The 12,387-nt window shown below is 49.3% G+C and overlaps 1 protein-coding gene across 1 annotated transcript; it reads left to right on the top strand.

Moving 5' to 3' along the window:
• The first annotated feature begins 3,384 nt into the window (after positions 1 to 3,384).
• On the top strand, positions 3,385 to 12,328 carry TIMM17A (translocase of inner mitochondrial membrane 17A). Its single transcript, XM_005530206.3, has 6 exons — positions 3,385 to 3,472; positions 7,863 to 7,962; positions 9,410 to 9,473; positions 10,223 to 10,351; positions 10,892 to 11,002; positions 12,015 to 12,328. Exons 1-6 carry the CDS (start codon positions 3,447 to 3,449, stop codon positions 12,083 to 12,085), a joined length of 501 nt encoding a protein of 166 aa, XP_005530263.1. The 5' UTR covers positions 3,385 to 3,446; the 3' UTR covers positions 12,086 to 12,328.
• The last annotated feature ends 59 nt before the right edge of the window (positions 12,329 to 12,387 follow it).

The following is a 12,387-nucleotide window of genomic DNA, read 5'->3' on the forward strand; positions in this document are numbered from 1 at the left end:
TATTGGCACAGTTCAGTTAGACCCTATTCCACAGAGTTCTTGGGGCTGTAGAAAGAAAACAGCAGAAAGCAATTTTGTGTTTTCACCCCAGAATGAGAGGAGCTCTGGATATGTGACTGGTCATTCATGGGCTACCAACAACTGGGACTGGGGATGTCTTTGGGGACCCTTGGGCCATGCTCTGGAGTTGGTTCCAGCCACCACAGTGTGTAACAGGGAAGCACAGAATCCCAGAACCCCAGAATTGTTTGGATTGGAAGGAACCTCTGGAGATCACCCAGTCTGACCCCCTTGCCTGGGCAGGGTCACTTGGTGACACAGGAACACTTCCAGGTGGGTTTGGAGTATCTCCAGAGAAGGAGACCTGGGCAGCAGTTCCAGTGCTCTGCCCTCCTCCATGCAAGTAAGTTCTTCGTCATGTTGAGGTGGAACTTCTTGGGGTTTAGTTCATGGCCATTGGTTCTCATCCTGTCACTGGGCACCACTGAAAAGAGTCTGGCACTTTCCTCTGACACCCCTTGGAGATATTTGTCTGGATTGATGGGATCCTCTCTCACTGCTCTCTGGACTAACCAGGCCCAGTTTCTGAAGTCTCTCTTCATCAGAGAGATCATCCAGGCCCTATGTGTTCAGAGCAGTGGGATGCAGTGTGGCTTAGCACACAGGAGCTCTTGGCAGCTCTGAATTCATCAGTCCTGGACTTATTGGGATCCCATCTCCATAGCAAACAACACCTTGAGGGCACTAATGACTATTTCGAAACTACTGGCTTTGAAGCACCACAACAAGCCATTAGAGAGGTGGGACAGAGGCAGATTAAGCAGCTTTTCCAGGCATATTTACAAACTCTGGCAGAGCTGAGAAAGCTTTCTGTGCCTCTCTCATCACCACCTGGGACCATCCACTTGTCTTTATTCTTCCCTATTAGCTGATAAAGGACAGCTGAACTTTGGATGGATTCCTCTAGCCTGTTTTCTTTCGCCTTCCTTCACAGCCTGTAGGAGGAAAGGTTGAAAATGGATCTTTTTATAATTTTCTAAGCTGTTTGCTGAAAAGTGACATTTCCCTGCCTAGTCACAACAGGTGGTGGGTGTCTTGTGGCCAGCGAGAGAAATCACTTCTCTCCCAAACCCAATGCATCTTTATCCAAAACCAGACACATGCACACATGTCAGCAAGAGTGGAGAAGACTATTTCTTTTGGGAAATGAACCAAATCCTGGCTGTGGGGAAACTCAGAAACTCCAGAAATCCCTTGGATAATTTCCCTGAGCACCAAGGGTGCCACCAGGTCCCTTGGGTGATGCTGAAGCTCCTGCACCTCATGGACTCACCATGTTTCACCACCTCTCCCACAGCTTGTGAAAGGCAGGACCAGAAAGACCATTTGGCCTGATTTAATTAACCTACCACTCATTAGGTGAAAGGATAAGGGCTACAGCAAAGAATTGCCACCCCAAGAAGGATTGGACCAGTCACAAAATAATGGAATTGTTGAGTTTGGAAAAGCCCTCTAAGTTCCCCCAGCACTGCCAAGGCCATCACTAAACCATGTCCCCAGGTGCCGCATCCATATGTTTTTAAATCCCTCCAGAGATGGTGATTACACCACTGTCCTGGGCAGCTGTGTCAGGGCCTGACCAACCTTTCCAGGAAGACTTTTCCCCAGTATCCAAAGTGAACCTCCCCTGGCCCAGCTTAAGGCTTAAGGCTGTTTCCTCTTGACCTGTTCTTGTTCTGTGGTAGCAGAGCCTGATGCCTGAAACCTCCCTCCCTCTTCTGCCCCAGCTACACCCTCCTGTCAGAGTATTTTGGAGAGTGAGCAGGCCCTCCTTGAGCCTCCTTTTCTCCAGGCTGAGCCCCCACAGCTCCCTCAGCCACTCCTGGTGCTGCAGCCCCTTCCCCAGCTCCGTTCCCTTCCCTGGACACGTTCCAGCCCCTCAATGTCCTTCACGAACTGAGGGGCCCAGAACTGACCCCAGAACTGGAGGTGTTGCCTCACCACTGCCCTGCACAGGTGGAAGCAGTGCCAGAGGACACAGGAGTGGGGAGAGCTGCTCCAGCGGCTGAGAGAGGCCAAGATTTCCTGCTTTTTCCATCTCCCCTTACTGGCCAAAGCAGAAGCCACAATACCACCTCCCAGGAATCTCCAAAATTGCGTGACCTCTATTCCCACACCTTAAAAGAGGCCAAACACACATGTTCATAAAACCCTAGGAGGCTTTTAAAGCATCAAAACCTGACACAGCAGGTGGAGCATTCTAGCTCCCTCATGGTGCTTTAGCTCATTAAATTAAGTCCTTACAGAACAACCTTCTTTTGCATTTAGTTTTTGCTACTGAATGATTTGCTGTCCTTACAGGAGAGCAGAGCCTGTACTGCCAAATTAGGAGTAAAAAAGAATAAGCAATTTACAATTTAGAGTGTCTGCAAACCATTGGGTGGGGAAAGGCTCCAGGGCAGGAAAGGAGGCTGAGGGGGGACCTTCTCTCTCTCCACAACTCCCTGACAGGAGGGTGGAGCCGAGTGGGGGCAGATCTATGCATCCAGGGAACAAGTGATGGGACAAGAGGGAACAGCCTCGTCTTGCGATGAGAGCTTTGCAAGCTGCCTGGGAATCTTCTGCCAGCAATGACACGGTTCTCTGGATTCCAGCTCTGCCTGCCCTGGGAACTGGCCTGGTGATAGGGACGTCAAGTCCCAGCTCCCACCTACACGCAGAACCACAGCAGCATACCCTGGGACGTGAGAGGTCAGCCCAACTCATGCAGCAGCATCAGGAATGATGTGGGCTTGGACCCTGCTGTTCTAGGCCAGGTTGGACAGGCTTCGAGCAATCTGGTCTAGTGGAATATGTCCCTGCCCATGGCAAGGGGTGGAACAGGGTAAGATTTAACGTCCCTTCAAATCCAAACCACTCTATGATTCCATGAAATTTGGAGCAGTGCTTTGTCCTTGGAGCAACTTGCACAGGTACTGCTCCTAAAAGAGCTGGAGAGGAACTTTGGCCAAAGGCCTGAAGTGACAGGACAAAGGGCTTCCTACTAACAGAGGGTTAGATGGCGTATTGGGAATGAATTCCTCTTCGGATGGTGAGGCCCTCTTGCTGCTCCATGCCTGGAAATGTCCAAAGTTATGTTGGCCGGGGCTTGGAGCGCCCTGGGATAGTGGAAAGTGACCCTGCCCATAGCAGGGCGTGTCACTGGATGGAATTTAGGGAGGAAATGCAGGGACCCGACGGATCACTCACTCCGGGATTTCTCCCCTCACGGCTCGGCCACACCCCCACCATCGCTGCACCTGTCAATCAGGGCCGGGGGCGGGGCCTGGGCATGGCGCACGCGCAAACACTCCCCGCTCAGCGCCTCGCCCCGCCCTCCGCTGCCATTGGCCGGGGCGGGGTCGCCGCAGCCAGTCGCGGGCGGGGAGGTGGTGGGGCCGGGCAAGATGGAGGAGTACGCTCGTGAGCCCTGGTGAGGGGATGGGGATCGGGATCGGGATCCGCGAGCGCCGGGACGGGGCGGGTGAGCGGTGCGGGCGCGCTCCGGGGCCGCTCCCCGTCTGGGGGGCGGAGTTGACCTTGGTGGGGCCCCCTGCGGGAGGCGGCGCAGGCCAAGCCGTGCCGCGAGGCCCGCTCGAGGCCTGGGAGCCGGGCCCTGGCGCTACCGAGCCCCCGCGGCCTCCCGGAGCGGCGAGGAGCCGGGGGGGCCCTGCGACCTGCGCCGCTCATGCGCCTCCGGGGACGGCGGCGGGCGCTGCGCTGGCGGACCTATGTTCGGTCTTTCAGCCCCCCCTTATTCACAGCCCTACCTCGGTCCCTCGTCCTCAGCTTCCCTTCCAGCCTTCCCTTATCCTTAGTGCCTCCCCATTCTCAGCCCGCCTCGGCCTCAGCCCCCCCCATCATGGGTCTCCCTATCCACAATTCCCCCTTATCCTCAGCTCCTCACATTCTCGGTCCATTCCTTATTTACAGGCTCCCCCCTTCCGCTCCCCTTCTCATCCTCAGTCCTTTCGTCGTTCTCAGATCATCCATCCTCAATCCCCCCTCATTCTCGGCTACCTCATATCTTCCCCGATGTACAGCCCCTACAATCCTCAGTCCCCCCTTCATCCTCAGCCGCCATCTGTCCCCCCATCTTCAGTCCTTCCTCTCATCCAAAGACCCCCGATCATCAGCACCACCATCTCAGCCTTCCTTCATCTACAGCTCCCCTCACTCTCAGCCTCCCCCACACCCCGCTCAGCCTTTTCTCACCCTTAATTCTTTTTCAGTTCTCTCCCTCATCGTCGGTCTTGTCTGTCGTCAGCCTCCCCCACCCTCTCCTCAGCTTTCTCTCACCCTCAGCCCCCAAGTCCTCCCTCATCTTTGGTCCCCCCAGGCTGCCCTCACACCCCCCATGGCCCTGTTCTTCTCCCTCCCCATTTCCATAAGCCTAGCCCAACCCCCCAGCCCCCTCCATGCCAAGCTGGCAGTGTCTGACTTCTGTCATGGTTCAGCACTGTCTTTGTAGACCTACACATTGGTTGCAAGTCAAAGGTTGTATTTGTAGTAACAAAAGGATTAAATGCAAGCTCAGGCACGGGGTTACTGAATAATGGGAAGAGTTTCTTAGCATGGGAGTTGGGACAAGGGCCTGGAGTCACAGGCAGGATGAGAGGAATGGCTTCCTACTGCCAGAGAACAGGGTTAGATGGGATAGTGGGAAGAAATTTTTCCCTGTGTGGTGAGGCCTTGGCCCAGGTTGCCCAGAGAAGCTGTGGCTGCCCCATCCCTGGCAGTGTCCAAGGCCAGATTGGGCACTGGGGCTTGGAGCAATGTGGGATAGTGGAAGTGGGGGTGGAATTGGATGAGCTTTAAGGTCTCTTCCAGCACAAACCAGGCTGAGCTGTCTGCTCACCTTTGCAGACAGGGACCTGCAGCTGATCATGAGGCTTTTCCCAAACTTAGCAGGTTACTTTCCTGACATGTATTAAGTTTGTCCATAAACATCACCCCTGCCTTTTTACAGCATAAGTCTGGGACATGGCCAAAGTAAACAGTATTTATTTATACATGGCTCTGGTCTTCAGGTAATCTCAGAATTAGTGAGGTTGGAAAAGACTTCTCAGACCATCAAGTCTAATCTCTGAAGCATTGTCAACCTGTGACCCCCACCTTGTCAACCAGACCAGAGCACTGAGTGCCATCTCCAGTCATTCCTTGAACAGCTCCAGGGATGAGGATTCCACCACCACTCTGGGCAGCCCCTTCCAATGCTTGACAGTCCTTTCTGTGCAGAAAGTCCTCTTCATATCCTCCTGACCCTCCCCAGCTGCAGCTTGAAGCTGTATCCTTAATGCTGTGCAGTAGGGGTGTTTTGCTGCCGAGCCGTGTGGGGCTGTTGGTGTTCCCCATTCTGGTTCCTGATGAGCTGTTGGCAGAGAGAAAAGGCCTATTTTCATTTAAAGTGTGGTGTTCTCTGATTCCAGTGGTTATCCAGCTGTCAGGAGAGCTGCAGGATGCCATGGGGCTTGGAGGGAGGACTCACTCCTCTCCCAGGCAGCCAGAGATGGTGTGTGGCTGTCCCAGAGCCCTGGGAGAAGTGAAGTCTTGGCCTTTGCATTCCTCTTCTCTGAGCAATCTCTGGTGCTGTCAGGAGCAGGAACCCGACCTTATCTACATGTCATTTCCCGACACCCAGGGCTCCCCCTCAGAGTCAGGGAAACAGTTAACAGTACTGCAATGCTTGTGGATAAGTGCCAGATTAACAATGGAATAATCTCTTTTCTTCTCCAATTCTTTATGAGGTCAAACAGTGCAAAGGCTGGGGGAATTTTGTGTCAGCTCTGACAGAGTTTGGAGGAGCTGACACACGGGCTGGCTGTGCTGGGATCGAAGAGATTCTCTGATTTAAAAGCTGCTCAGAAAAGCATGGAGAGTAGTTTAAAATGAAAATTAGGAATCCCTAAGGTAACAGCTAATGAGGTTAGAGAGGGAAGCTTTCCATTATTGGGGTCTCATTAACAAGGCTTTAGGAAAAAGCAGCAGACTCGTAGATTGGAATTCCTTGACTTTGTGCATAAGGGAAACCTGCTTTACATAATCCATTTAGGTTTCCAAAAAGCCTTTTAATCAGATCACTCTTAGAGAGTTAACAAAGGGAGAGAGTTGGGATGTTTTATTCATAACAGAGGAGATAAAAATCTGCACAAGAGATGTGAGAATAAAACAACAAAAAGTCCTGAGAAAAGAGATGTGAGTTGCTTTCCATTTTGGTATCTTGGGCAAGAGTGTGCTAGGAACCTTTTCCTGATGCATGAAAGAGTGGAAGGAAAATAAATTGTTGAGTTATTGAATGCAGTTAGGGCTGATGGGGTTGTAATGAGATGAGACCATGTGCAGGCCGGGCAGACAAGCAGGAGGTGATGATGAAGGAAAAAACACACCCCTCTGCTTCCTGAGGCCATGTGGATTTGGGATGTGGATGTAGCTGTTGCTGGGGACACTCAGTGGTGACACTTGGGTGGGGTCCTGGCACCTTGGGAATGACCCAGCGATCCAAGGTACAAAAGCAAAGCTGACACTGAGTGTGATCTGTGCACACAGGAGTTCACTCCGACAAGGGGCAGGGCTGCCTGTGGAGGAGGAGGAGGTTTGGAATTAGGTTGTGAACGTGAGGAGCCTGGGAGAACACTCAGGAGAGGGACTGCAAATTAGACGTTTCTTCAGGAGGAAAACATCTTGTGGCAAAGCCTGCAGCACAGTGAAGGGGATTTGTCACCCATCACTAGAGGAGGTCTGTAAGGTGGGGAAGTGGCAGGTCAGGGATGATGCCCTCATATACAGGAGCCGGAAGCTGTAGGGGCTCCTCAGGAACAGAAACATGATATTCTGAGTGAAATTGGAAGTGCTCATTGATGATCCTGCCTGACAGAAACACTTGCCATGGTGCTCAGATTTGTTACCTGCATGCTGCTGTAGGCTGACTTTTGCATTTTCTGATTATTGGCAGTGTAGGCATTAAATCACCTGAGTGCTTGGCTGGAAGATCTCAGTACAAGATGAAAGAAACCAAACAGCTTTGTTATTGTATGCTCTGAAATTACCCACAGTGACAACAGAAGTTAATGGCATCTTAAAGCTTACCTAATTTAGGATTGATTTAGGGTTGCAAGGCTTCAGTTCTTGGCAGAGGAACCCCAGATTCAGGCTCCCCAGCAGGTACTGACAGCCTGTGCTGCAGGAAAGTGCTTCTGTGCAAGGTCTTCCTGGCTGCTCTGTGGTGTTGGAGCAGGAATATTGGGTGCTATACCTCTGAGGGGATCTCTGTTTTGTTTGAATGGACTTCAGAGATCCAGGATGCATCAGGAAAAACCTTTCCAGCTCAGCAAAGATTACTTTGAAGTCTCATTTAAATAAGCAAAACTAATGAAAAGGGTGAGTAATTCAAGAAAAGGTGTTTTGTGACAACTGGGAACTGAGTCTCATGGAATTTACTGCCTCAGTTCTCTGTAGATCAAGAGATTAATGAGATCAGGGAATTTAAAGCTATTTACACTATGTAAGTAGGGTAGAGCTGGAATTCTGCAGGAGTTTTCCATGATGGATGTCTCTGCCTTGTGTGAGGAGTTCAGGCATTTCTGTATATTTGGTATTTACCACTCCAGGGAAGGAGGCCAGGAGACTCTGGCAAAGGTTGAGTTTGTTTTGCTGAAATATTCTTGGTTCTGTGTTGCTGCTTGCTCAGTGAGCTGTGTGAGACAGTACAGCCACCAGGCTTGATCTTCACCCCAGTTATACCAGTGCCAAAGTGCTGGATCCATCCCACTCACACGGTTTAACATGATGGGGTTTAATATTTTCATCTCTATTTTTCTTTCCAGTCCCTGGAGGATAGTGGATGATTGTGGAGGGGCCTTCACCATGGGGGCCATAGGAGGGGGCATTTTCCAGGCTATCAAAGGCTTCCGAAATTCCCCAGTGGTGAGTAAAATCCTCTGAAGGTGCATTGACTGCAGTCTTCCCTCCACTGTCCTTCTCCAGGGAGTGTGACAGTGAAGGGGAAGGAGAATAAATCCCTGTGCAGGGAGCAGGGCTGATTAAAGACCTGTACATTGTTAGTCCAGACCATGAGAATCTGTCCTGGCTCAAGATCTGTGGGGGTTCTTCCTCTCTGGGGATAAAATTGCTGCTTCCCTGTTTGCTCTGGTGGCCGCAGTGGGACACTGGTAGCTTGTTCTTCCCTAACTGATGAACATTTCCCTCAGGATGGGGAAGTACAACCAGAAAGATCCGTCTTGGCTGATCTCCTGCCTGTGGTTCTGTCTGCATGGAGGGGCATGAAGCCTGGGCTCTCCTTCCTCTCCTGGCCTTTCCCTTTCTTTTAAAACACGGAATGACTCAAAGAAAGAATATTTTTCTCCTTAATATTTATATTAAAGGGTATAATTTTGTTCAATTAATCTCTTATTTAATCATTGCTCCTTTTATTAACTTGATTTTTTAATCCTCAGGTTTGGTTCTAGTGCAGGAGTGAGTAAACATGGAAGTGAAGTTTTGCTGATGCAAGTTGGTTTTCACTTTTGGGATATCTGCTGCAAAATTTTGGCTATAAGCCCATTGCAGAGACATTTGATAAATTAAGATCCAATTGCTGCTAGAATATTTGTTTTAAAATTTCTCTGACTTCATATATGAGGTGTTTTCGATGTTACTCTGACAATAAGCTGTTGGCTTGAGGTGGGTTTGATAAGTAACTGTTTCCAAACTAGTCAGATTCTGCAGACACTTCACTTGAAAAGGATTAATTTGCTTAATTAATTAAAAGGATTAAGTGCTTAATTAGATTCTTAATTTTGCTTAAGACTTGCTAAATACACCTATCCCCACTTCTGAGTGATTGTAACAAAAGTAAAACTTGGTGGATATTCTTTAAATTGTGTTAAAGTATGAGAAAATGTGTAACTGTTCTGTGGGGTCCTGAGTGATGCGTTGAGTATTGGACTCTGGAAAGCTCAGTGTGACTTTGCTTCTCTTGCTACAAAGACACCTCTGATTCCACCTGCAGGAATGACTAAACATAGGACAGCTAGTGTCATTGCCCATCAGAAAAATTATACATGAGAAAAATCACTGCTTATCCTGCTAAAATGTTACTGTAATGCCTCCTTCAGTCCTACTGGGACACTCAGACTGTGAACCGAAATTGTTTCCTGCCTGGTGTCTAATTCCCATTTGTACCTGACAGGAATATTGTATGGAAGTGATAAATAGTGAAATAGATGTAAAGCACACTAGCACACTTTGTCTCAGCTCCTCACAGATGCTGAGGCTCAGAAATGTGTTGGGCCTGTGTCAGGTTTTTGCAGTATAGACTCAGCTTGGCTGTAAGATTTTACTGTTTTATTTTAACTGAATTCTCTTATTTTAGGGTGTAAACCACCGGCTGCGGGGCAGTTTGACAGCCATTAAAACCAGAGCTCCACAACTGGGAGGTAATGAATTTTGAGGTTTTGTTGCACAGAATTGACTGTTGGTAGATAACAGAGTTTGGGAATGTAAGATGGTGCAGCTGCACTGACACCTGAGCTGAGTCTCAGCAGGTTTGTTGGCCCAAGCAATGGGTAAATACAGTTCTGATATATCCAAAATTAGTTTGGTTGTGGAGGAAACAGACTGTGTTCCTGGAGTGATAAGGCAGCAGTTAATAACAGGTCATATCTTAAACAGCAGAGCTCCCTAGAGCCTCTTCATGGTGTGGAGGGGGTTAAGATAAAACTAACTGATTATGAAAAGTGATCCAGCTTGGATCAGAAATAGAGCTTGGGGGTGTCCGTGCATGTGCTGTAGGATGCCGGGCTCCTGAGGAGCAGGGTTGGGTGAGATGTGAAGTGTGACATGACTGCATCATTGTGAGGGAATATGTTAAAAAGGGATAAATCTGCAAGTTTCTTCAGCTAGTCTGACTTTGTTAGGATGACAGTTCCATTATAATCATGGTTTGATAAATTTTCTGTAGTTAATTGTAGATCAGTGAGATGATGTATAAAATGGGGGGAGAGGGGGATGATGTCATGTCAAGTTGGAAATTTTCCTGTATTGATTTTAATCTGTATTTGGCTCTTTGTAAGTCTGAATTTACTTAATGTCTGAAAGGGAGCACATTAAACACCATGGCATCTGCTGTGCAGCACAACTGGCTTCTCTGCTCTCTCCAAAATGGCTTTGGTTTGATTTGGAACAGGGAGCTTTGCTGTCTGGGGAGGTCTCTTCTCCATGATTGACTGCAGTATGGTCAGAATGAGAGGGAAGGAAGATCCTTGGAATTCCATCACGAGCGGAGCCCTGACTGGAGCCATTTTAGCTGCAAGAAGTAAGAAACTGGGGGTATCAGTTGAAAATCTCCTGCTCTCTAAATGTACAGTTCTCATTGTTATAGCAAAGCACTCAAAGCACTATGACACCCAGATTGGAATTTGGTGTCTCAGATTCTGAAAAATAATCGGAAACTTTTCTCCTGTTCTTAGGAAAGTAATAATCAGGCTCCCAAACGTTCCCGGTGTTCCTTGAAAGGAGGGTAGGGGAGTTGCCCAGTAATTATCCTTTAATGCAGCTTAATGGAAAAAATTACTGCTCTGAGTCTGCTTTAGGAGAGATTAAGGCACGAAGGGGATGGGGAGGCCCTGGCACAGGCTGCCCAGAGCAGCTGTGGCTGCCCCATCCCTGGAAGTGTCCAAGGCCAGGTTGGACGGTGCTTGACGCAACCTGGGATAGTGGAAGGTGTCCCAGCCTGTGGCAGGGGGTGGAATGAAATGATCTTTAAGGTCCCTTCCAGCCCAAACCATCCTGGGGTTCAATGGATTCTAACACGTACCAAAGAAATTAAGTGTTGGTTTGTGCTTTTCATTTCCAGATGGCCCTGTTGCCATGGTCGGATCTGCCGCAATGGGAGGAATTCTCCTGGCCCTGATTGAAGGAGCTGGAATTCTGCTGACAAGATTTGCCTCCACACAGTTCCCAAACGGTAAGGAGCCAGCAGAGGATGTGTCACAAGGATTTGCTTTGCTGATGTGCCCCTGGCAGTCATCTTCTTATCCTAGACTGCCCTGCCAGCTCCTGAGGCTGTGGAAAGCCAAGGAGGAGCTGCAGGTGCTGATGACATGAGATTATCACCAGCTGCTTCCCGCTGGGAGACTGGAGGTGGCAAGGGTGAGAGCAGGGATGTCCCTGCTGTCCCTGGCTTCTGCCACACACCTGGCACATGGTGGCAGAAGGGTTTTACTCAGGGGTGGGACACAATTGTTTGAGGGAATGGCAGGCAGCACGTTGTGGAAAAGAGGAGTGAGTCTGGCAGGTTGTGGTCTGTGTAGGGAACCCTGGGGTAAATGAAAGGATGAAGACCTGGCAGGTAGAGATACATAATTTCCAAAAAAGGGTGGTGGTGGTTCTCTTCTAAACTGCTTCCATATCTACATGCCTTTTTTCTTTCCCAAGTAAAATGCAAGCAGAGCTCTCACTGAGTAAGAAATTGTTGTGTGAATGTTTCCTGTGAAAAATGCTAAATACCTCTGTCACAGAATCCCAGACTGGATTGGGGTGGCAGGGACCTCAAAGCCCATCTCATTCTACCTCCTGCCATAGGCACAAACACCTTCCACTATCTCAGGTTGCTCCAAGCCCTGTCTGACCTTGGGTGGTGAGGCCCTGGCACAGGCTGCCCAGAGAAGCTGTGGCTGCCCCATCCCTGGCAGTGTCCATGGCCAGGTTGGACAGGGCTAGGAGCAAGCTGGACTAGTGGAAGATGTCTGTGCCCATGGCAGAGGATAGAATTGGATAAGCTTTGAGGTCTCTTCCAACCCAAACCAGTCTGTGATTCTATGCTACTTTTGAAACTCTTTATGAAACCCAAACAACTCCAGGACTTATGATTAATTTTAAGAGGGATTTATATAAACAAACCAGCTGTGAATTCTGTTAATGGGAAGAATCTCCTGCATTTTGGTATTTATTTGCCTTTTCCCCTGTCCATGCTCTAGGCCCACAGTTGTCAGAGGATCCTTCCCAGCTCCAGCCGCCCCCGTTTAGTGACTACCGACAGTACCAATGATGGTCCCTGGCCGCCGCCTCCTCCTCTTCCTCCCCTGTTCCTGAGCAGTCCCACCTGGAGGATGTGGAGGGGGTTTGTACTTAGACCAGTGGTGGTCTTCGCCAGGAGGACCTGCAGCATTTCTCAATGTCAAATTGCTCAGGAGAACTTTTAGAAAAGAAAATCTATTTATTCCTGATATATTCCATTGCTGTAATGTTACACGTCTGGTAGAATACAAGGAGATTTGAGACAAGGACCAAACGGAGTCTTGTCATCCTTTGGGCACAGACTGGAGTGAAAGTCTTGGAGTCTTCTCTGGG

This window comes from Pseudopodoces humilis, chromosome 26 (assembly GCF_049639895.1).
Source record: "Pseudopodoces humilis isolate 2021_Gansu_Grassland_sample_001 chromosome 26, ASM4963989v1, whole genome shotgun sequence".
Classification (NCBI taxonomy): Eukaryota; Metazoa; Chordata; class Aves; order Passeriformes; family Paridae; genus Pseudopodoces; species Pseudopodoces humilis.